The sequence below is a fragment of the Thalassophryne amazonica genome, chromosome 2 (genome assembly GCF_902500255.1).
Source record: "Thalassophryne amazonica chromosome 2, fThaAma1.1, whole genome shotgun sequence".
Lineage (NCBI taxonomy): Eukaryota > Metazoa > Chordata > Actinopteri > Batrachoidiformes > Batrachoididae > Thalassophryne > Thalassophryne amazonica.
In genome coordinates this window covers 71,317,696-71,342,475 of record NC_047104.1, presented here as the reverse complement: position 1 = coordinate 71,342,475, position 24,780 = coordinate 71,317,696, and the positions used below count along the sequence as shown (strand labels likewise).

The 24,780-nt window shown below is 38.9% G+C and overlaps 1 protein-coding gene across 1 annotated transcript in view; it reads right to left on the bottom strand.

Moving 5' to 3' along the window:
• cenpf (centromere protein F) overlaps nucleotides 1–23,262 on the bottom strand; it is a 62,940-nt gene extending 39,678 nt beyond the window's left edge. Inside the window, exons 1-12 of the mRNA XM_034162974.1 lie at nucleotides 23,097–23,262; nucleotides 20,131–20,256; nucleotides 17,043–17,113; nucleotides 16,495–16,631; nucleotides 16,106–16,197; nucleotides 15,742–16,027; nucleotides 15,362–15,564; nucleotides 15,114–15,239; nucleotides 14,897–15,025; nucleotides 14,240–14,362; nucleotides 548–683; nucleotides 336–465 (exon numbers count right to left, since the gene is read on the bottom strand). Coding sequence (XP_034018865.1) covers nucleotides 336–465; nucleotides 548–683; nucleotides 14,240–14,362; nucleotides 14,897–15,025; nucleotides 15,114–15,239; nucleotides 15,362–15,564; nucleotides 15,742–16,027; nucleotides 16,106–16,197; nucleotides 16,495–16,631; nucleotides 17,043–17,113; nucleotides 20,131–20,256; nucleotides 23,097–23,258 — 1,721 coding nt within the window. The 5' untranslated portion in view covers nucleotides 23,259–23,262. The remainder of the gene's footprint in view (nucleotides 1–335; nucleotides 466–547; nucleotides 684–14,239; nucleotides 14,363–14,896; nucleotides 15,026–15,113; nucleotides 15,240–15,361; nucleotides 15,565–15,741; nucleotides 16,028–16,105; nucleotides 16,198–16,494; nucleotides 16,632–17,042; nucleotides 17,114–20,130; nucleotides 20,257–23,096) is intronic.
• Between the last annotated feature and the right edge of the window lie 1,518 nt (nucleotides 23,263–24,780).

Below are 24,780 nucleotides of genomic sequence, written 5' to 3'. Positions count from 1 at the left end.
ACACCAAGAGTTCTTTACTAACTCTGTTCTGCTTACCGCTGTGGGTGAGTGACCCCGCTTGTTGCCGGTGTTCGGTTGATTTGGCCTCAGCTCTCGGTGAGTTTTAATTTTACTACAAGTGAACGGTTGTGGCTTCACTTGTTTTCCACTACTGTGTGTGGGACGTGTTGCTGTCATTTTCCTACAAGTGTGCGTTAATTTGTTACCACTACAGTGTGTATGCAACGCTACTGTGTGCAACGCTACTGTGTGTGGGACATGCCAGGGTATGGCGTGCTGTATGTCTTCCTTTACTTTTTTATAAAACGTCTTTTTTTCTTCAACAAAATATTTACCTGTCATTTTTGGTCTCTGCCTCAGAAAGAGCCTTCCTCAGGTTTTCCAGCTCCTGAGACAAAGACTGATTTTGCTGATCCAGTTTAGACTGAAGTTTCTTCACCTCCTCTGTCTGTGCTTCAAATTTACCTGGGGAACAAAAACACAAGAAAATGGAACTGTCGAGATGACCTTAATTATTCTAAAAATAACTTCCACTGGCATTATTTACGTTTGAGGTCATCTAGCAGTCCATGGGTATGTCTGAGACTTTGGTCTGAACTCTTTTTCTCTTCTTCCAACTGAGAAAGACATCTGCTGCTCTGGTCCAATTGGACAGTCACACTGTTCTTCTCTTTCTGAAGCTCCTATTAGAAGGGACAACCGGTGGAAGAAACAAACAAAAGTGTCAATTAAGGACTGATGACCAAACTGGGAAAAGACCCTTGAACTATTTGTTTTTTTTTGTTGTTTTTTTTTTTAATAAGAAAGCAGCAAAGGTAGGGAGCAGTAAGAAAGTCAGGAGAAATACTATAATGGACCGAGTGATCAATACAGTAAAACTTGCCTAAACTGTCATCGTATAAACCGGATACTTGCACTCACCGGACAAAATCAAAAGTCCAAATGTTTTTATATGGTTTTCCATGTAATAAACACGACATACACCCGATTTTGTATAATGGATTTTAACTCATAGGATAAAATGTCCCATCCCATCACAATACCAGATTTCCTTGATTAAAAGCCCAGGGAGTTGATTCTTTTCAAATCATGTTCAGGCTTAAACGAGGCAGGCCTTTTACCAAGGCCGGTGATTATCAACAAAATGCTCCTTGCTGCCTGCACTGTAATATGGTGTTAAGTGTCACCCATATCCCTGTGTGTGACGAATCCAAGACAACCACTTTAGATCAGAGCCCTCTGCATGGCTGGAAACCCTCACTGTAGCCTGACACACACCTGCTAAATGACGGAGACTGCAAAGGCTGTGATTGGCCACTTTTCACATTTCACTCCTTCCTCGCCCGTCATATTGTCAGTTTTTGCAGGGCGCCTACCGATCATGGATCAAACAGAGGAATGTTTGGCAGAAACATCCACAAATGTGACCAACTTTACAACACTGAGTCATTAAAAGATGCTTAAATGACCCCCAATTCATGGAGTGAAATTGCATGTACTGTAATATTAATTTGAAGGTTGACGACTGTATAAAGAAGTGAAGCTCACTGAAGGACAATTTGATCCAGAAAAAGCCATTGTTCCCACCAACACAACAGAAAACTTTTAAAGGGTAATGCATATGTCAACATAATTACATGGCCGTGGAGTTACAGAATTGCAGAAGCAAGAATCAGGCTCTAGGATTTTAAGGTACCACTTTGCAGCAGACTTAGAAAAAAGAGTGACTCGACCAAATGTAATCCTTTTTAATGCACCTAATGCCTGGTGTTTATTTAAGGTGTTTAATGTAACTGACAAAGTTCTGATCCGGCCATTAAATGAGGCAGGCCCCTATTCCAGGTCAGTCGATTAATCAAGGAACTACATTAGACTAATAGTGATGGTATGGGGGTGTGTTAGTGTCCATGGCATGGGCAACTTACACATCTGTGATGGCACCATCAATGCTGAAATGTACATCCATGTTTTGGAGCAACACGTGCTGTCACCCAAGCAACGTCTTTTTCAGGGAAGTCCCTGCTTATTTCAGCAAGACAATGCCAAGCCACATTCTGCATGTGTTACAACAGTGTGGCTTCATAGTAAAAGAGTGCGGGTACAAGACTGGCCTGCCTGCAGTTCAGACCTGTCACCCATTGAAAACGTGTGGCGCATTATGAGGCCAATATACGACAACGGCGACCCCGGAGTGTTGAACAACTGAAGTTGTACATCAAGCAAGAATGCGAAAGAATTCCACCTGCAAAGCTTCAACCATTAGTGTCCTCAGTTTCCAAATGCTTATTGTGTGTTGTTAGAAGGAAAGGTGATGTAACACAGTGGTAAACATACCACTGTCCCAACTTTTTTGAAACATGTTGCAGGTATCCATTTCAAAATGAACAAATATTTGCTCAAAAACAATAAAGTTTATCAGTTTAAACATTAAATATCTTGTCTTTGTGGTGTATTCAATTGAATATAGGTTGAAGAGGATTTGCAAATCATTGTATTCTGTTTTTAATTTACGTTTTACACAACGTCCCAACTTCATTGAAATTGGGGTTGTACTAAGAGGCAACTGTATGTGCGTATATATATATATACACTCAACAAAAATATAAACGCAACACTTTTGGTTTTGCTCCCATTTTGTATGAGATGAACTCAAAGATCTAAAACTTTTTCCACATACACAATATCACCATTTCCCTCAAACATTGTTCACAAACCAGTCTAAATCTGTGATAGTGAGCACTTCTCCTTTGCTGAGATAATCCATCCCACCTCACAGATGCGCCATACCAAGATGCTGATTAGACACCATGATTAGTGCACAGGTGTGCCTTAGACTGCCCACAATAAAAGGCCACTCTGAAAGGTGCAGTTTTATCACACAGCACAATGCCACAGATGTCGCAAGATTTGAGGGAGCGTGCAATTGGCATGCTGACAGCAGGAATGTCAACCAGAGCTGTTGCTCGTGTATTGAATGTTCATTTCTCTACCATAAGCCGTCTCCAAAGGCGTTTCAGAGAATTTGGCAGTACATCCAACCAGCCTCACAACCGCAGACCACGTGTAACCACACCAGCCCAGGACCTCCACATCCAGCATGTTCACCTCCAAGATCGTCTGAGACCAGCCACTCGGACAGCTGCTGAAACAATCGGTTTGCATAACCAAAGAATTTCTGCACAAACTGTCAGAAACCGTCTCAGGGAAGCTCATCTGCATGCTCGTCGTCCTCATCGGGGTCTCGACCTGACTCCAGTTCGTCGTCGTAACCGACTTGAGTGGGCAAATGCTCACATTCGCTGGCGTTTGGCATGTTGGAGAGGTGTTCTCTTCACGGATGATGCGAAGGAGATATGTTGCACTGCATGAGGCAAATGGTGGTCACACCAGATACTGACTGGTATCCCCCCCCCCCCAATAAAACAAAACTGCACCTTTCAGAGTGGCCTTTTATTGTGGGCAGTCTAAGGCACACCTGTGCACTAATCATGGTGTCTAATCAGCATCTTGGTATGGCACACCTGTGAGGTGGGATGGATTATTTCAGCAAAGGAGAAGTGCTCACTATCACAGATTTCGACTGGTTTGTGAACAATATTTGAGGGAAATGGTGATATTGTGTATGTGGAAAAAGTTTTCGATCTTTGAGTTCATCTCATACAAAATGGGAGCAAAACCAAAAGCGTTGCGCTTATATTTTTGTTGAGTATATATATATATATATATATATATATATATATATATATATATATATATATATATGCACACATACAACATACATACACACTAGGCATGTGGAGATTAATCAATACAAATCAGTATCTAGATACAAATGTGCGCAATGCGAGTGCATCAATTCATTCCGTGTTAATCGATTCAGTTGATGGGTTGAATCGTGTTGCATCATTCGCTGCCTGTTTGCATCAATTTTTTTTTTCGAGGCAGACTGAGTGCACCATGGACGGTTCGGGACACCGGCGTGCATGTTGTTTTTGAGGGTGTTTATTTAGAAAATGATTATTTCTCTATGTTGATTGCAACCTGCAGTGGGTCTGCTTCAACCAGCACTTTGACCCGCTGTTCGTTGGTTTTCAGAAGTGGCTAATCCACTGGCATGAGCACCAGCCGGTACGTAAACTGAAGTTGTCCATCAGGTAAAGGAAATAATAATAATATCCTCTGTTTTGTGGGACTAAGTGCGCAGCTCCAAAGAGCCATGCAGATTTTGGTCAGAATTAATAACTTCCTAGTGAATCGCCATTTTAAATCAAATGACACCTCTTTCCAAACATTATAATACAAACAAACTACAACCAAGCAAAACCGGGTTTTTTTCCCCCCCAAAACTGAAACGTCCTGCGTTTTTATGAATTACATCCTGACGTGCAGCACAGCCTCCTGAGTCTACGGAGTTATGTGTCATTAATATTTGAAAGAAAATGCTTTTGACAAAAACTACAGATTTTGTTTATTTCTATTTATGTCCAGAAATCAAGGATACACCATGTACAGTAGTGTTCAGAATAACAGTAGTGGTATGTGACTAAAAAGATTAATCCAGGTTTTGAGTATATTTCTTATTGTTACATGGGAAACAAGGTACCAGTAGATTCAGTAGATTCTCAAAAATCCAACAAGACCAAGCATTCATGATATGCACACTCTTAAAGCTATGAAATTGGAATATTAGTAAAAAAAAAAAAAAGTAGAAAAGGGGGTGTTCACAATAATAGTAGCATCTGCTGTTGATGCTACATACTCAAAACTATTATGTTCAAACTGCTTTTTTTAGCAATCCTGTGAATCACTAAACTAGTATTTAGTTGTATAATCACAGTTTTTCATGATTTCTTCACATCTGCGAGGCATTAATTTTGTTGGTTTGGAACCAAGATTTTGCTAGTTTACTTGTGTGCTTGGGGTCATTGTCTTGTTGAAACACCCATTTCAAGGGCATGTCCTCTTCAGCATAAGGCAACATGACCTCTTCAAGCATTTTTACATATCCAAACTGATCCATGATACTTGGTATGCGATATATATAGGCCCAACACCATAGTAGGAGAAACATGCCCATATCATGATGCTTGTACCACCATGCTTCACTGTCTTCACTGTGAACTGTGGCTTGAATTCAGAGTTTGGGGGGTCGTCTCACAAACTGTCTGCGGCCCTGTATGCAGAGTAGGGATGGGTATAGAGAACCGGTTCCTTTCGGGTATCGTTAAGAAATGGTTCGATCCACCGACATCAATAACCTTTTTATTTAACGATTCCCTTATCGGTCCTTCAGAGTGGCCATTGTTTTTGGGGGTGTTTGTCAGGAAAATGATAACTTCTCTACATTGATTACAGACCCTGCAGCGGGTCTGTAATCAACTTTTCTGCAGCGCAGCTTTGCTTTGAACCTTGAACCAATCGAAGCAGTGATTCGCAGATCGAAGCAGTGCTTCGATCATTGCTTCGTTTATTAATTTTTTTCTTTCGTTTTCCCGCGCTAAAACCCTAAAAAGCATATGGCTGTGAGTATTATTTACCTTTTTTATGTTAAACCGACCTGTTATGGTTTTCTGAAACAGTTGATAGATGTATTTTATAACTTCGGGACCGATGCTAACACATTAGCATGTCTATGGCATTTTCAATGTTAAGTTAGCATTAAGCAATTGCAGCTGTCAAGCGTTTGTTGTTGTAAAAGAGTCAAATGTATTACAAATTGTAATATTGTTTTAAATTTATTTTTGTTTATATATTAATAATAATAGCAAGCACAACAATAATAGTAATAATAACTAATCTAATGATTATATACAATTTTAGAGAAAGAGACAAAAACAACCTGAATGAAAACACAACAGAAAATATAAAACCAACTAACAATGAACATAAATAAATAAATACATACATACATACATACATACAGAAATAAATAAGTATTTCCTGTGAACACCTAGTGACTCTTACACCTCCATTTCATCCCTGTCTTCTTTAAGTTTAATGACAGTTTCGGTCAAACCATATTTTCAATGTGTTAATTTCTTCAGTGATTTCCTCCAGAACTATCTGCCAAACTAGAAAACTGCTGCATCCTAGTAAGAGCAGAATACTACTGGAATGAATTTGAATAAGGAAAGTTGTTTTTTTTTTTCTCACCTAAATGGATGCTGCTCTCACTGCAGTTTATTGTCTGTAATAGTCCCAGATTGCATTTCAGAGCTTCTACAATTCAGACATTTTCATGCAGGTGATGTTGGGGGGTAATTTTGGGTTTCAGCTCTTTTTGTTTTTCACCACTTTCATCCCTGAATATGTGAAATTTTGATTCACTTTTGTGCGGATTAAAGTTAGTAACTGGGACTCCTGTCTTGTTGCAAGAAAGAAACGAGAATCGTCCTCCGTTCTGTACACAGCTCCAAACGCTGTGCGGCTCTCTGCCAAGTCAAGTTAGAATGATAGAATCCAGTCGGAATTAATAACTTCAAAGCAAAACACCATTTTATTTTTATTTATGTCCAGAGATCAAGGATACAATGACCAATTTCATATTTATTTACTTTAAGACTCAATGAAATACATAGAACCCTGCAAAGCCTACTTTTAGTACAAAATCGATAAGGAATCGGATCGATAAGCAGAATCAATAATGGCATCAATATCGATAAAATCTTATCAATACCCATCCCTAATGCAGAGTATGTATGCATGTGTGTATGCAGAGTATTTCTAAACCTTTAACATATATATGCAACCTATCATTCCAAACAGGAACATTTCCAAACAAAATGAAAATTGCAAAAGTAATACCATTGTATAAAAATGGAAACAAGTCTCTCTACTCCCTCAGTTTTCAAAAAATATTAGAGAAACTCTTTAACAACAGATTAGAGAAATTTATAGATAAACACAACATAATTAATGAAAGTCAGTATGGCTTTAGGTCAGCCAGGTCAACATCAATGGCCATAATTGATACGGTTGAAGAAACCACAAATAAATTAGACAAGAAGAAATATACAGCTGGAATATTTATTGATCTCAAAATAGCCTTTGATACTCTTAATCATGGAATTTTACTAAAAAAATTGGAAAGATATGGCATTAGGGGAGTGGCTTTGAACTGGATCCAAAGTTATTTAACAGAGAGACAAGAGTTTGTGAAGATGGGTGAATTTCAGTCAGGATATTTGGGCATTGCTTGTGGGGTCCCACAAGGATCTGTATTGGGTCCAATGTTGTTTAATTTGTATATAAATGATATATTTGGTGTTTCAAAGTTATTAAAACTAATTCTATTTGCAGATGATACTAATATATTCTATTCTAGTGACAATCATCATGACCTAATTCATAGTATAAATAATGAATTACTTAAACTGAAATTTTGGATGGCTATTAACAAACTTTCCCTAAATTTAAATAAAACTAAAGTAATATTCTTTGGACACTACAAGGAAAAATTAAATCAGATAATAAATATCGATGGAGTCAGTATAGATACTGTGTCAGAAATAAAATTCTTAGGAATAACTATAGACAGCAAATTAACCTGGAAAGCACACATCAGAAACATACAAAGTTTCTAAAAGTGTCTCAGTTATTAACAAGGTTAAATACTTCTTAGATTATAATGCATTGTATTTACTGTATTGTTCATTAGTGTTGCCCTACCTAACCTACTGCATTGAAATTTGAGGCAATAACTATAAAAGTTCACTACACCCCCTCTTTATACTCCAGAAATGTGCTATTAGAGTTATACACAAGGTAGGATATTACGAGCACACTCATAATCTATTCCTGCAGTCTAAGTTGTTAAAACTATATGAATTAGTCGATTTTTATACGGCACAACTTCTGTACAAAGCAAATAAAAATATCCTACCTATTAATATTCAAAAGCTCTTCACACACAGAGAAGGGGTTATAGCCTGAGGGGCTGTAGTAACTTTTAAGATTCAGCCAGTAAGAACTATGAGGAAAAGTTTGTGTGTGTCTGTGTGTGGGGTTAAACTCTGGAACCGACTGGGGCAGCAACTTAAGCAATGTACAAATATTCATTACTTCAAATCAAAGTATAAGGAAATGATTTGGTCACAATACAGGGCTGTTGGTTAGGAGGGTCATGATTATATATTAAAAAAATCTAATTAGAACATTTTCAGGAATGTAAAACAATATAAATAACTGCAAATATTATAGTGTGTTATTGATTATATATGTGATTAGAGGATCCAGAGTGGGCATTGGGTTTGAGTGCTGACTGTGTTAAGATGAAGCTGTGTCTGGTTTTTGTGGCTGTGCTGCTGCTGGCTCTCCATCTTTCACTGCAGGTGAGGAGCCAGAGTCTGAACAACACCGGTGACTCAGTGAATACAACTACAAACATGACAGTGGTTAGCTACTTCACAACGCCCAGTTTCAACGCTGCAGTGAACACAGTTGAAGACAAATAAAGGTTTTCCAAAGAGCGAGGCCTTCACGCTGCTGCTCCCAGTTGCACTCGTGCCCACTGTGGTACCTGGCGATGGCATTGGCACACGACACATCACCAAGTGGCTTAATGAAATATCTATTTATATTATATAGTAATATGAATATAACACAGATTAGATTGATAACCAACATGTTTGTTTGTGTGTTTGTCCTTGTTGTTTGTGTGTGTGTTTGTCCTTCTGTGGTGTTGTGAGCCATCTGTCATGCTGCTGGTGCTGTTCTGTCTTAGTATCCATGACCATCCAAATCTCTATATTCACACCTGGCAGGTCTCTAGGGATGGTACTCCACGGTAGCCCCCTGCCTTGAGAGACCATCTCACCGTCAGACCTGCCATTTTAATGCACCAACATCAAACTTTAGCAGGACCAGTGGGTAGTAACGTCTTGGAATAACCTCAGGATATTACCTCACTAAGGTCCTGTGTTTTTTAATTGCACCTCATACGACCTCATAATGCACCTCATACAACCCCATGCTTTAGCAGGTCCTCACCAAGGACCTGTGGTTTTAATGCACTCACCTCAAGCACCTCAAACTAAGCAGGGTAAACAACAACAGTAATAATAATCATCATAATAAATCCAACGATATGTGTTCCTTGTGTGTCTTGTCTGGTCCTCTGTTGTGTGTTATTTTGTCTATACTGTCCAGTGTGTAATTGTTATTCACTCCTGTGTTATATTATATTACTATGGTATTGTATTATGTTACGTTTATATATATATATAGTGTGTGTATGTATGTATGTATGGATATGTATGTATGTGTGTGTATGTTGACATACATATATAATTGTATTATTTATATGCTTTATATATTATATATGAAATATTAAGCTCAAAATGACGGCAACTGTGTAATTTAATTTAATTGAGGATGGAATTGGGGGTGGGAGTCAATAAGCTTGTCTTCATCCCAGTCCTTTCCAAGTTGATTCTGTTTGTGTTATGTTACTTCATTTATGCCTTTTTTTTGTCTTTATTAATTTTCTTTTTTCTTTTCAACATCTTATGAACAGTGTCAAGTGTGTACATAAAACTGTACTATTTGTTTATATATTATGTTGACTTGGAATAAAACAAACAAACCAAACCAAGCCCTTGGACCCAAAAAGAACAGTTTTACTCTCATCAGTCCACAAAATATTCCTTCATTTCTCTTTAGGCCAGTTGATGTGTTCTTTGGAAAATTGTAACCTCTTCTGCACATGTCTTTTATTTAACAGAGGGACTTTGCAAGAGATTCTTGCAAATAAATTAGCTTCACACAGGCATCTTCTAACTGTCACAGCACTTACAGGTAACTCCAGACTGTCTTTGATCATCCTGGAGCTGATCAATGGGTGAGCCTTTGCCATTCTGGTTATTCTTCTATCCATTTTGATGGTTGTTTTCCGTTTTCTTCCACGCGTCTTTTTTTTTTTTTTTGTCCATTTTGAAGCATTGGATATCATTGTAGATGAACAGCCTATAATTTTTTGCACCTGCATATAGGTTTTCCCCTCTCCAATCAACTTTCTAATCAAACTACGCTGTTCTTCTGAACAATGTCGAACGTCCCATTTTCCTCAGGCTTTCAAAGAGAAAAGCATGTTCAACAGGTGCTGCCTTCATCCTCAAATAGGGGACACCTGATTTACACCTGTTTGTTCCACAAAACTGACAAACTCACTGACCGAATGCTACACTACTGTTATTGTGAAAACCCCCTTTTCTACTTTTTTTTTTTTTTTTTTTTTTACTAATAGCCCAATTTCATAGCCTTAAGAGTGTGCATATCATGAATGCTTGGTCTTGTTGGATTTGTGAGAATCTACTTAATCTACTGGTACCTTGTTTCCCATGTAACAATAAGAAATATATTCAAAACCTGGATTAATCTTTTTAGTCACATAGCACTGCTATTATTCAAAACACTACTGTACATCAAGGATCCAGTGATCATGTACAGATTTTATTGATTACGTCCAGAGATCAAGAATCCAGTGACCAATTTCATATTTATTTACTTTTAGACTCAATAAAATGTTGCTGAGACAGAAAACCTGTAAAGCCTACTGTTAGTACACAGAAAATTCAGAAGCGGTACTGATAAGGAAATCGATAAAGAATTGGATCAATAACACTGATCTACAGCCAAAATGCTTTTGAAATAATGATAGCCAAACTTTACTAATTTTGGGCCACGGAGAATGAAAATGTTGTTTGAAATTGTTGATTGGCTGTAGTTTTAAGAAATGCTACTACTGTGCTACTAAGGATTAATATATAACCCTTCTGCAATTTTAAAGTGCCACAAAAAAGAGAACAGGTGAAATATTATACAAACAGTCAGAGAAACATAAAAAAAGACCCATGTTTATGATTTTTTTCATGAAAACTCTACTGTTAACACAATATAATTATGTAGACGCAAAATATAAAACCTTATATACATCTTGGAAACAGTAGCCAGTTAGCCATTGTTATTGTCATATTTGAATTCAGCATGCCAAAATCCATAATAAATAGCACATTTTATTTCTGAAGCAGACAGCTTATACCAGTATACGAGTGTAATGGCAACATCGATAAAATCTTATCAATACCCATCCGTAATTGTATTGCACCAAATCGCATCGTATCGCATTGTGAGGAATTGAAGTGCCAATACATATGAAGTCAGGAACAGGGGTGAATCGTATTGCATCGTATCGTCAGTATCGTCATGTACCACAATATGCATCGTATCACTGGTAGTGTATCGAATCATTGTCAGTGACAAGATTTACATGCCTAATACATATACACACACACACACACACTCACACCGATCTCCTGTCCAAACGGCACCTTGGAATTGAGCCAAACTTGACATACATATACTATGACATACGGGGAACGACAGGCTATTGATATCCCAATGTAACTTGCTGTAACGCCAGCCAACTGCACCAGAACGTCATCAAAACAGCAGTTTCAAGCGGCCTATACAAAGGTGAAATCGCCCTCAATGCTGTACTTTCCTCTTTATCACATTTACCAGTGTTAGTGGCCAAAACAGTTCTTGTTCTTTAATGAAACTATCTAAATGTGCTCTTCGTCAAATTAAAAACATACTTTGCTTTCTTACATGCACTCAACCACTTAAAAAAAAAAAAAGAATAATTACAAAAAAATCTGGCATTGTTGAAGACACTTAAATTTCTGGAAGAGTATCTGGTGAGACTAAAATGGATGAGGAACTGTTTAATTAGGACAACGTTATCGACATACTCTACTTTTAATTTTATAGATGACTTCAAAAACTGTAAGGATGCCATTATTTGCCCAAAATCCATTTGGTAAATTTCATGGTTTCTGTTATCTTCAGATTTGAAGCTAATATTAGCTTAGTTGAAGATAGTTGTGATGTATTTGAGCAGGTTTGGCAACAAATATCTCCAAGGGTCTGACAGCACAAAGTGCTGTTTAATAACAGTGATAACAACTATAATAATAATAATAATCATATACATCCTAGCTATTGCTGTATCTGACTGGTTCAAAATGACATTAAGCTGACCCCATGAATGGCAGCATTCTAATACAAACTGTGTCTGTGTTGAACGATAATATTAGTGGAGCAGCTCCTCACATGAAGGTGAGATCACTACATAAAGTGTTGTTGTTTTGACTAATCACACGACACATTCTTGCCAGGGTTATATTAGTTTGTGCCGATGTGTGTATACAGGTCCCACTTAGTTCTCTGGAATCCGGTGTCGCAGACCGAACGGTTCCCCCTAAAAATCGGTCTGCCTTGCTTTTACTGCAAATGCGTGATTTCGGAGCATCAGCATCGTCTTTTCTCAGTGTTAGTTGTGATACACCAATTATCACCTCATTTCTGTTTAAAACTGCACTCCAGTCATTTATCTCAGTGACATATATCTAAAGCTTTTTTACAACAGTTATTTACACATAAATTCAGCATTATTTTGTAATAAAAGATGGTGGACCGATCACAGTGGCAGACGTCTGACGTGCTGCTGTTCTTTTCATTCGTCATTTCGGTGCGGCAGTGGCGAAATGAGGCGATTATTGCCTCGTTTCTGTGTAAAACAGCATAGTTTCTGCTTAAAACCAGTGTTGTATAGTAACAAAGTAAAAATACTTCACTACTGTACTTAAGTACGTTTTGGGAGACTTTGTACTTTACTTGAGTTTTTTTTTTTTAATTCAGCTTACTTTCACTTCATTACATTTCGGACCTTAATTGCATACTTCTACTCCGATACATTTTCTATGCACCATGCCATTACTCGTTACCAAAAAAAAAAAAAAAAAAACCACACACGAAAGAAGTCATGTTTTCACCGAGACACCACTGACTGCAACGAAGTCAGGCCGATTTGCCATGAGGCATGTCCGATAGGCTTTTTTGCTGTTGCGCACTTGGGGGGTGTTTGTCAGGAAAATGATATTTATCTGCACTGATTACAAACCTGCAGCGGGTCTGTAATCTACTTTTCTGCAGAGCGGCTTTGCTTTGAACCTTGAACTAATCGAAGCAGTGATTCACAGGTCAAAGCAGTGCTTCGATCTACGATTTGTGGCTTTTATTTCACTTTATCCTAATTTTTTCCCGCTAAAACCCTAAAGAGCATATGTCTGTGAGTAATATTTAATATTTTTATGTTAAACCGACCTGTTATGGTCTTCTGAAACAGTTGATAGATGTATTTTATAACTTAAAAAACGGGACAGATGCTAACGCGTTAGCATGTCTATGGCGTTTTCAATGTTAAAGTTAGCATTAAGCTGTTCTCATCAGCACGTTTGTGTTGATTTGTTTTCTGTATAATTAATGGCTCAGCGTTCGTTGTCGTAAAAGAGTCAAATTGTAATTTTTTTAATTTATTTTTATTCATATATTATAGCAACAACAACAGTCTACATAATAGACAATAATAGTCAATAATAATAGACTAATAATGTTACAATACAATTTTAGAGAAGGAGACAAAAAGAACCTAATGAAACAAAACACAACAGAAAAGATAAAACCATGTAACAATGAAAATAAATAAATACATATAGAAATAAATAACCGTTTCCTGTGAACACCTAGTGAGTAGTTTTGAAACCTTGTTTCTGAAGTGTTTTTGTGTGATGTGCACAATTTTCAGTATTCTGACTAATACTACCAGTCATTTACAAGCCTAGATAAACGTTTATTAAAAAAATCAGTCCATTTTTGATTATTAACATTTGCTTGTACTTTTACTTTCAATACTTGAGTATATTTAGTTGTACATTACTTGTCACACTTAAGTACAATAAATACTAGATACTTTAAGACTTTTACTTGAGTAGCATTTCAATCAGTGACTTGAACTTCTACCAAAGTCATTTTTTTAATGGGTATCTGTACTTTTACTTAAGTTTACTTATTTTCCGGTACTTTATACAACACTGCTTAAAACTGACTTTAAGAGGTTTTACTTTGTCATCTGATGTTTAACAATCACATTATTCCCTTTGATCGCTTTGGGTGTAGAGTCAGACTCAGACGAGATGCTATGGTCCCAAATGACGCATGCGCAGTGAAGGCAGGGAGGACCCACTTTTGGGGGGGAACACTCGGTCTACGACACTAGGATAGGTGGCAGGTGATGGCAGGTAATCCGGTAGTTAATAATAAAACTTAAAATTTTAAATTAGATTTGCTGGCATCCAGTTCTAGATAACGCTAGTTTAAGACATATGGCAAACAGACCCACCGTCATTTTCTTGCGGATGTCTTGCTCTTTGCTTTGGCTAGCCTGAAGGCTCTGCTCGGACCTCAACAGTTTCTGTTTTTGCTCCTCCACCTCCCTCTCCAAGTGACACTTTTGGAAACACACCTGGAACAGACAGATAAAGAGCAGATGAGTTCAATAGAGAAAGTGGAGTTACACCAAAGATGTAATAGAGTTGCAACAAAATGTCACTAAAATGCCTTAAAATCTACACAATACACAAATATGTATTACAAAGAAGTATAATTCATTATAGCAGCAAGTAATTTACACAGCAGGCAAAAAAATATTAACCAGTGTTTTCTGTAAGCTAAATATTGATAATCGTCATACTCACAGACTGTGCATAATAAATTAAAGACTGCAGCAGAAACAGTATCACGACAAATAAATTCTTGGATTGTATTCCACTCAAGTTAAACTGATAGTTGGATTCAAACTAGTTTTCTTATTCAGTAAGTCACTGGAAGTTCAGTGTCAATACTGTAAAGTTTCAGCTTTGTAGGTTGGCATTACCACAGCCATAACCAAAACCACACAACATTATTACAAATACCAGGAGGAATATGAATTGCTGGCTTTAACAGAGTTAAATTATTTGCCACCACAGTTTAGTGCAAAACAGATTGGAGTATTTACCTTCTCAATGTCAGTCTGTAGTAAGTTGTAGTCTTTTTTGGATTGTTGGAGCTCTTGTGTTAATTTAGTCCTGGTTTGGTGCAGTTCTTGCTCCAAAGCCTGGTAGGAATTCTGTAGCTGGGCAACCTCCTTTAGAAAATAAGATAAAAAGTAGCTGTTGGCAAATATTAAACTACATTTTTTTAGTGCTGAATACAATGACTCCATGTTATTAGACCTTCTGGCTGTCTCGCTCCTGGTCCTTTATTTTCTGTTCCAGGGCTCGTCTGCAGCTCTCAGCATTGTGCCTCTGGCAGTTCATCTCCTCTGTGACTTGTTTTAGCTTCTGTTCAACTGATGAACACTACAAAGAAATGGCAGCATTAGCCACTTTTGCTTCCTGTCTTTCTACTCACCTATGTTTATTTACTAAATCAGAACAAAGTTGACAGTATTGACAAGATCCACCAATCTTGGGAAGACTACCTTGGCTTCAACTTGTTGCTGTACGTCCATGGCCTGGCTCAGCTCCTGGCAGGTCTTGGCGAGGCTTCTGTCTCGTTCACTCAGCTCTTTGCGAGCTTGGTCCAGTGTGGTTTGTAGTTCCTGCAGTCTGGAAGCCTGGTTACAAATCTCCTTCTTCTGATTAGAGAGACTCCTCTCCAGCTCTGAAACATGGCCACGCAGCTCTAGAGAAGAAATGGCTATCATTTACAGAGGTATTGCACACCTATATTCAGGACATATACTGTACATGTATAAAACACTTAGTGGTAGTTACAAATAAAACAGCTAAAAACGGCTAGATAATATTCCAAACAAAACATACAAAATGCTATATTATAAAAACAGTCTAGACAATCCACCTTGGTTAAGAGTTCTGAGGTGCTCCATCTGTTGGGAGGAGGCACAGGGACTCTGCAATGCTCTAGAAGAGCTCATTCGCTGGCTCATTTTGATAGGCGTCTCCTCATGAGTATCCCACAGAGATGACCCAGAGGCACCCCGCCTCTTCAGAGGAGTCTGAATTGCATCCTGTGACTGGAAGTTCTGGGTCTGATTTGGCTGTTGCCATAGAAATATAGAAGACCCAGCTTGCTGTCGCACAGCAATATCCTTGTGGCTTACAGTGGCCGATGACTGATTCAACAGCTAGCAGAGAAAACAAGTTAGTACACCAAATATTAAAACTAAAAAAACAAAACACGGCAATGTAATTAATGTGCTCACTTTGACCTGCAGAACTCTGAGTTCATTCTCTAGCCGCTTCCTTCCTTCCACCTCTTGACTGTATTTCTCCTGAAGCTCCTCTAGTCTGTTATCTATGATAAACAAATATAATTTAGATGCCAGAGCAAAGCAGTAAGCTCAAACACCTTGCTCTGTGATTAATATTTTATGCAAAGTACAACAACAACAAGAACACTCCCGCAATAATGGTAACAGGTTTACAAATAAACAGATTAACAGAACAAAACAGATCAAGGTGAAAGCACAAAAGTCCATTATATGCCTAAAACATACTGAGTTGGAGTCCATTCTAACAATGACTTTTTAAAATATGAGTATTTGCTATGCAATAGCTTGGACACAGTAACTTAAAAAAAAAATTCAACTACCTTGCTGTCTATAGGCTGGGACAACAGTTGGGGTAGAAAAACTCTTCTGTGGGCTATTGTAAACTTGAAGATCACTGGAGGACAATGACAAAGAAGAACACCCAGCAGGCTGAGAGCGATCTAACTCTGTTTTATACCTGGGAGAAATTACAAGCCATTGAAGCGTTGGAGTTTCAATACTTCACATCTACCAAAACAGATTCTTCATTCAAGCTTTAGGTCAAAGTATAAAGCATCACAATAATTTTGTAAAAAAAAAAAAAATCCACTAATAACTCCTTCCTATGTGATTGTACTGAATATACCACATGTATTTGTATTAGTACTTGCAACAACATGTCTTTGATGGTTGAATTTTTTTTTTTTTTTTTTTTTTTTGAGAACTTCACTTTGAAAGATCTTGAGTGTGCATGCACCCTTTCACTTGTTCTACACAACAAAAGCCAAACATTCTTTTAAAGCTGTTATCTTGTACTTTTAATAGCATAAATCAATACAATTCAGAACTGTTTTCACTTTTCAGCATCAATGGGCACAAGTCTACGCACTTCTTGAGTTCCTGCTCCAGTTTTTCTATTGTCTTTCTGCAGGAGCTGAGCTGACCCTCCAAATAGTTAACCTAAAACAGACACCACAAAAAGACAAAACATCATGCTGGACAACAATAACAACACAAGTCTGGTTTTACTTTTCTGTCATCAAAAATTTAGTATACTTCTAGCTATTAAGAACACTTTGAGGCATACTATGAATGTATCCATCTGGCGGGAGGATTTCGGAGTCAGTCTTTGACGTGGCTTATGCAACATTTGGAGATATGCCTAAAGAGAGTCATATTTGATGCATTGTATTCAATACAAGATGATGAATCATGTTTACAAGCTACCGTAGTCATTAACAGGACTGTCATTATGCTGGAGTACTTTGTAAGAAAGAAGCTCTTACTACAACGAAACTGGCAAGATGTGGGTTTATGTCACAAGTCCTCAGAACGTAAGTCGTAAGTAGAATTCCTGAACCAGACAGAATACTCATCAAATGTGTACAGTAGTCCCTTTGGACTCTTCACAAAACTGATAAAAAAAAAAACACCTTTGTTGAAATCTAGTGATTATAAAGTCCCATTACTTCTGTGGAATATCATAAGTCCATTTTAGATGGAGTTAGTTGTCACTGAGATTTTGCATACAACATGGAGGAGAAGGTGTATGCACAAGACTCAGCATTCATACTGTATTCAAGAGAATCTGGAACCTCAGAATATCCTACTTACAACTAGGAAAATACCATAATTTCTGGACTATAGAGCACACCTGAATATGAGCTGCACCCACCAATTTTAAAAAGAAAAAAAAAAAATTGTACATAAATAGGCTGCACTTGTCTATAAGCCGCTGGTCTCCACGTTGTAACATCAGATATTTACACAGAAAGATGTTAGAAGAATTTTTTAGCTTTTAATTAAATGTGTACTGTAAATGCTTTCTTTCTGACAAGCACGTCATCCAGCGCACCCACGGTGTCGCGCAGCGTCTCCGCTCCATACGGACAACTGAGTAATTTTAACATTTTTTCTTTTGTGGATCATGAGATAATTTCATCACGTGCAGCCAGGATCGCCTGGTGTCTGTGGTAAATGAGACCTTAATGAGGCGCTGTGACTTTTTCAACTTGTGGCGCAAAAACAAGACCTGGGGGGGTGGGTTGTTCCGCTGACTGCCCTGACAGAGGCGCAACTGTAGCGCAAAATGCCTGTAACAATTAATTTAAATCTCCTCACATGGGACACAACATTATAAAAACGTAGTGAATAAGCAGTTAAACTCCCAAATTGAATTAGATCGGATTAGGCCCATCTGATGAGTCACCAAATTAATTAACAATTTAGGGTTTAATACTTATTATTTAATTATTATTCGGGGCACCACCTATTTATAGCATAGGTACTTTAAACATTCATTAATTTATCAGTCTCAAATTAATTAATCAGTCTCAACTGAATTAATCAGTCTCTGATCTGAAAGTCTGAATTCACAATACGATTGACCAAGGGTTTCCTTCTGAACACAAAATGAACCACAGCATAAATATTTACAATTTATTTACAAGTATACAGGAAATGAACAGTTTACTGGAATTTTTGTGGACAGTGATTAAATAAGTTCATTTGTGTAGGTGAATTTACGCCGCATGAGGACTGCAGCTTTCAGCCAATTAATGGAAAGCATCAATTGACGTATTTCGACTTATGAGAAAGCCTGTAAAAAATCCATAAATTAGCCGCATCGTTTAAGCCGCAGTGTTCAAAGCATGTGAAAAAAGTAGCGGTTTATAGTCCAGAAATTACAGCATATTTAATTAAGCTTTAATAAGCCTTAAGTCTCCCTACAGATTCTTTTGCAAACCAGGTAGACATTGTGACTGTAACCAAAATTTGTATTGACAAGTGACACAACAGACTTAGTATGTCACATCTTTCCTGCCTAACATACATCTAGCCGTATGTGAAATACAGTAAAACTTGCATATAATGGATTCAGGTGGACCAGCAAATTTTGTCAGTTATAATTGAAATTTTCTCTCTCTCTCTCTATCTCTATTATATATGTAAGGATTAAACAACGAGAAGCTGTGCATTACACAATTTGAATGCACGACGCGGAGTCTAAAACACCACGACGCGAACCAGAGTGGTGTTATTCCGCGAAGTGCATTCAAACCGTATAATGCACGGCTTTGAGTTGTTTAATCCATTTATACCATGGTCCCACACAGTGAGCTAACACACAAATATTTAAGTTAAAAGAACTTGATAAAAATGTGTGAGTATTTGGGACTATTTTATGCCAGTCTCAAGATATTTTGTCTCTGATGCGCTTACTGTGTCTACAGGCTCACGCCGCAGCGGGCCACTCACACTGCACCCCCCTCTGCTGTATGGAGCTGCGGCCAACTCTGGCAACAGGTCCAGAAACTACGCTCGCTGCTTTGATGCGGAGCGCTCCGGTTCTATCCTTGTGGGCTGCCCTTCTCTTCTTCTTTCCTGTCTTCAATCTTGTCCAGTTCTTCCGATGTTAAATCTTTACGCCGTTGCTTTTGCTGTTCTTCTCATTTGCTCTCCTCCTCTTTCCATTCCTCAAACGTTTTATTTTGGCCAAAAATATTAACATTCACTTGGAAATGCTTGTTTTATTGCATTTCTGTCATTCACCTGTCAAAACACAGCTGATCTGTGCCAACTGATTCGCGCGTTGCTATGGTGACGACCAGAGCGGAGTGATTATAACAGTGACTTAACTCACCGAACTACGTGTGCGTATACACGAAAATAATGCACGCCAGTTAGACATGGAATTCTCACTGACCATGGTGTGTGTGTGTGTGTGTGTGTATATATATATATATATGGACAAAATCCGCTATACGTATAAAACAGACACAATCCTTTATATGTGGTTCAGCCTGGAAAAGTGCTATAGTGCTAACTAGGATGTCCTGATTAGTGTTGTGACACTGATGCAACTGCTGTATCTCTGCTCCGTCCTTTTCAGCACTGTGCTGCAGTGCCCCCAGTTATGACTAACCATTAGCTTTGTGACCAATCTAGGTTTCCAGCCCTAACACCTGCAAACTGACCTGCTGCTCTTTGACACTCATGTCATGGACAGCCTTTTGACGGACTTTCTCCAGAGAATCACATGACTCTACTAAGGATTGGTTCTCTCTTTTCAAAGCAGAAATCTCAGTACGCTCACTGTCCACCTGGGGAGAAAAAGAAACAGGGTTACATGCAGTCGCTCACCCCCCCCCCCCCCCCCCCCCAAACTATGGCTTCCAGTATTGTTAAAACACTGCAACAGCAGGAAATACAAAGCACAAACATAACATTTTCTATACACACAAAAGACTTATTTCTCTTAAATATTGTTCACAAATCTGTCTAAATCTGTTAGTGAGCACTTCTCCTTTGCCGAGATAATCCATCCCACCTAACAGTTGTGGCATATCAAGATGCTGATTAAACAATATGATCACTGCACAGGTGTGCCTTAGGCTAGCCACAACAGAAGGCCACTTCAAAAAGTGCAGTCTTGCTTTATTAAGGATGTGTTTGGGAGTCAGAAATCCAGTCAGTATCTGGTGTAATCACCATTTGCGCAACAGTAGCGCAACACATCATCTTTGCATAGAGTTGATTAGCAGCCAGATGCCATCAAATGTGAGCATTTGCCCACTCAAGTCGATTACGACGACAAACTACAGTCAGATCAAGAGCCGATGAGGAAGACGAGCACGCAGATGAGCTTCACTGAGACTGTTTCTGATCGTTTGTACAGACATTCTTTGGTTCAGCAAAATGACTGTTGCAGCAGCTGTCCGGGTGGCTGGTCTCAGACGATCTTGGAGGTGAAGATGCTGGATGTGGAGGGCTGGTGTGGTTACACGTGGATGGATGGATGTAGGCTACTGCCAAATTCTGTGAAACGCCTTTGGAGATGGCTCATTGTAGAGAAATGAACATTTAATTCACGGGCAACAGCTCTGGTAGACATTCCTGCAGTCAGCATGCCAATTGCACACTCCCTCAAAACTTTGACAATTGTGACATCTGTGACATTGTGCTGTGTGATAAAACTGAACATCTCAGAGTGGCGTTTGATTGCAGTCAGCCTAAGGCACACCTGTGCAATAATCATGGTGTCTAATTAGCATCTTGATATGCCACACCTGTGAGGTGGCATGGATTATCTCAGCAAAGGAGAAGTGCTCACTAACAGATTTAGACAGATTTGTGAAACATATGAGAGAAATAGGTCTTTTGTGTATATAGAAAATGTTTTAGTTCTTTGAGTTCAGCTCGTGAAAAATGGGAGTAAAAACACGTGTTGCGTGTATATTTTGTTCGGTGTAAATTAAGTCTAAAACGCATTCAGTTACTTGGAAATGTTCATGTATCCATCCCCTGGCTTGTCTAAAGAAAACTGCCAACAAAACTGATGATTTTCATGTGTTATACCAAAGGGTGCCAGTACTTGTGCAACCCATCATCTTATCTTTGATATGTATATTATAATAGCCAAATGGCATCTGTGTGCATGCATGCGTATGGCTTCCATCACGGTGAAACCGGCAAGAGCTAGTATTGCTGTTACCATGGGTGACTTAAGTGCTATGCTCCCGGTACCATAAGTGAAAAGTGGAGTACTTTTAATGTCTTCCGCCAAAGTCTCTGTTTGTCAAATTAAAAGCACCTGCTTACAGCAAAATGCAGAAAAAACAAAAAGCTCTGCGTGCAAATATGCAAATGTGTTCACACACACACTGGGTAGAGCTGACATTTGCCGTTTGGCATGTTTATGTATTGAGTCAAGACTGAACAGCGCCAACACCGAACTTTGATAGGACTAATATTTTTAGAGTCTATATTATAATAGCCAAGTGGCCCGTGTGCGTGTGTGCATGGCTTCAATCACAGCGAAACTGGGGAGAGCTGACATTTGCCATTTGGTATGCTTATGTATTTTGGGTCAAGGATGAACGCTGCAAAAACAGAACTTTGAAAGGACAAATATTTTTTTGAGAAATTAGCCATTTTATCTAACCAGTAAACAATGGGCACTGTGCTGCAATGCACCATAGCAGTTTGGCTTTTAAATGTTATTGTGGTTCATGTTAGTTTAACAGTGTTGTTCATGTTATTGATTTATTGCGTTTTTGTTGTTCAATTGGTTTAGTCAGTTTAGTTAAGTGTTATGTTGCTGTTACCATGAGTGACTTAAGTGTTATGTTCCCAGTACCATAAGTGATAAGTATACTGCTTTTAATGTCTTTTGTCAGTCTCTGTCAAATTAATATCACCTGCTTACAGCAGAATGCATAAAAAACAAAAAGCTCTCCGTACATGCAATTTTGATCACAAGCAAACTGGGGAGGGCTGACAACTGCCATCTGGTATGTTTATGTATTTTGGGTCAAGAATGAATGGCACCAAAGCTGAACACTGAATGGACTAATATTTTTAGAGAAGCTACATATATTACAACACTGAACAATGGAAATTGATATTTACATTCTGGACTCACATGCCAATCCAGCAGGGGGCAGTAAATTAATATTAAACGCGTGAGTGCATGGATGATTTTATTTAGTATGTTCAATGTAAGTACATGATATAATTGTAAATACATTAAAAAACATGGATGACAAGTGAAAGTGAAAACGCTTATTTCCATTGTGGTCCATTTAAAAATCAAATGACAAAATAGGACAGAATAAATCAGAATTTAGAAACACAGGTCTCGATTAATCAACTACGAAAATTATGGTTTTACCAAATAATATTATTATAATTATTACCAAATAATATAAAAATACACATCTTTTTGAGGGGGAAGTTTGGGGCCCCTACTGGAGCTGTTGCCTGTGCAACCTGATCCCAGATAAGCGATTGAAGATGAATATGACATATTTTTGAGTCATTCCGCTAGTACTACTACTAATAATCATCTCACACACACACACACACACAAGTAGAACACTACCGCCCTGGAAGGAGCACTGAATAAAATTTCAGTGGATTCAGCCTCCACACAGCCACTAACCTTTTGTTTCTGCTTTTGCAGGGCAGCCTCAAGAGAGTCCAAATGAAACTGTTTCTGAGTCCTTTCCTTCTTCAGTTTATCCAGTTGGACTTCCATCTCCTGAATCTTCTGCAGAGCTTTACCTGGAAGACCATCCTTCCACTCCTCCACCGCCCAGCTCATGGTTAAGAACCTGGACAAACAGGGAGTTCTGATTGGATTAATAACCCATAAAGTGACAGATAACTGGTCAATTATCTTATATAATCAATCAGGATGTTAACATCTAACATCTATTATTTATGCCATATCAAATCAAGTCTGGGAGCATCAGTGCATGCTGCATCCACTACACTACACCAAGGAACAACTACTGGAGGGGAACCACGCAGGCAGACAACTGATTCATCCTCCCTGCTTGAAAGCATCTATACAAACTCGCCTGGTGGCAGAATGTGTGTATCTGTCTCTCTCAGGCTTTTACATTGAATAACAACGGTCTCAGTTGTGAAGGGGTCTTGCGCCACCCCTCCTCTCTTGGCTCATGTGACCAACGTTGGCCTTGCACGGTCGAGCACAGTAGCGGCATGGGTAGCTGTTGGCTGTAGCAGGGACAGGATCACGCCGGCATCGGAGTCTCTCTTCCCAGCCTGCTACCAAGTCTTATTCTCGTTTGTGGATGGCCGATTTCCACGCGCTTTGGTCTGATGCAAGGGTCTCCCATGAAGCCAGGTCAACTGCATAGTCTTTCATGGTCGACTTGTAGACATCCTTGTATCGCAGCTTGGGGCGACCTGCTGGGCGATGTGCATGTGCAAGCTCTCCAAACAAAAGCTGCTTGGGGATCCAGGAGTCATCCATCCTCTGCACATGACAAAGCCATCTCATTCTGCGCTTGCTCAAGATAGAGATAAGGCTTGTGGTGCCTGGTCTCTCCAGCACAGGGGAGTTGGGCACACGTTCCTGCCATTTGATGTTGATGATTTTCCTCAGTCATCTAAAGTAGAAGGATTTAAGCTTTTCTCCTGACTCATAGATTGTCCATGTTTCAGAGGATACTGCTAATGCTAAGCACAAAGCTGTTGTAGATTAGGAGCTTTTTCTTTGTCCAAAGGTGTTTGTTATTCCAAGCCCGTTTGGTAAGCCTCCCGAAGGTAGTCGCGCTTTGCCGATGCGAGCATTTAGCTCCTCCTCCAAGGATAGCGTTGCTGTGACAGTGGAACCAAGGTAGCAGAATTTTTGCACAGCTTCCAGTGGTTTGCCATCGAGCTTGATCACACTTCGTGTAAGGTATGCTTGATGCAAGACCACAATCTTTTTGATGCTGATGGCCAGAGAGAATGCTTTGCAGGTCACATCACGTTCACTGTGGGTCACAAGGGCTGCATCATCAGCAAAGAGGAGGCCTCTCACGGTCGCTTGTCTGGTTTTGGTCTTTGCCTTCAGCGTAGAGAGATTGAAGATGGAGCCATCGCTTTTCCTGTGCAGTAGTATATCACCAGGTGTTTCAGTAAAAGATGTTTGGAGGAGCACTGCAAAGTAAATGCCAAACAAGGCTGGGGCCAAGACGCAGCCCTGTTTCATGCCACTCTGCACACTGAAGCCCTCTGATCTATCACCGTCAAACTGCACTGTGGCTTCCATCTCGTCATGGAAGGACTTTATCAGGCTCAGTAGAGTTGGGGGGCATCCTATGGTTTGAAGA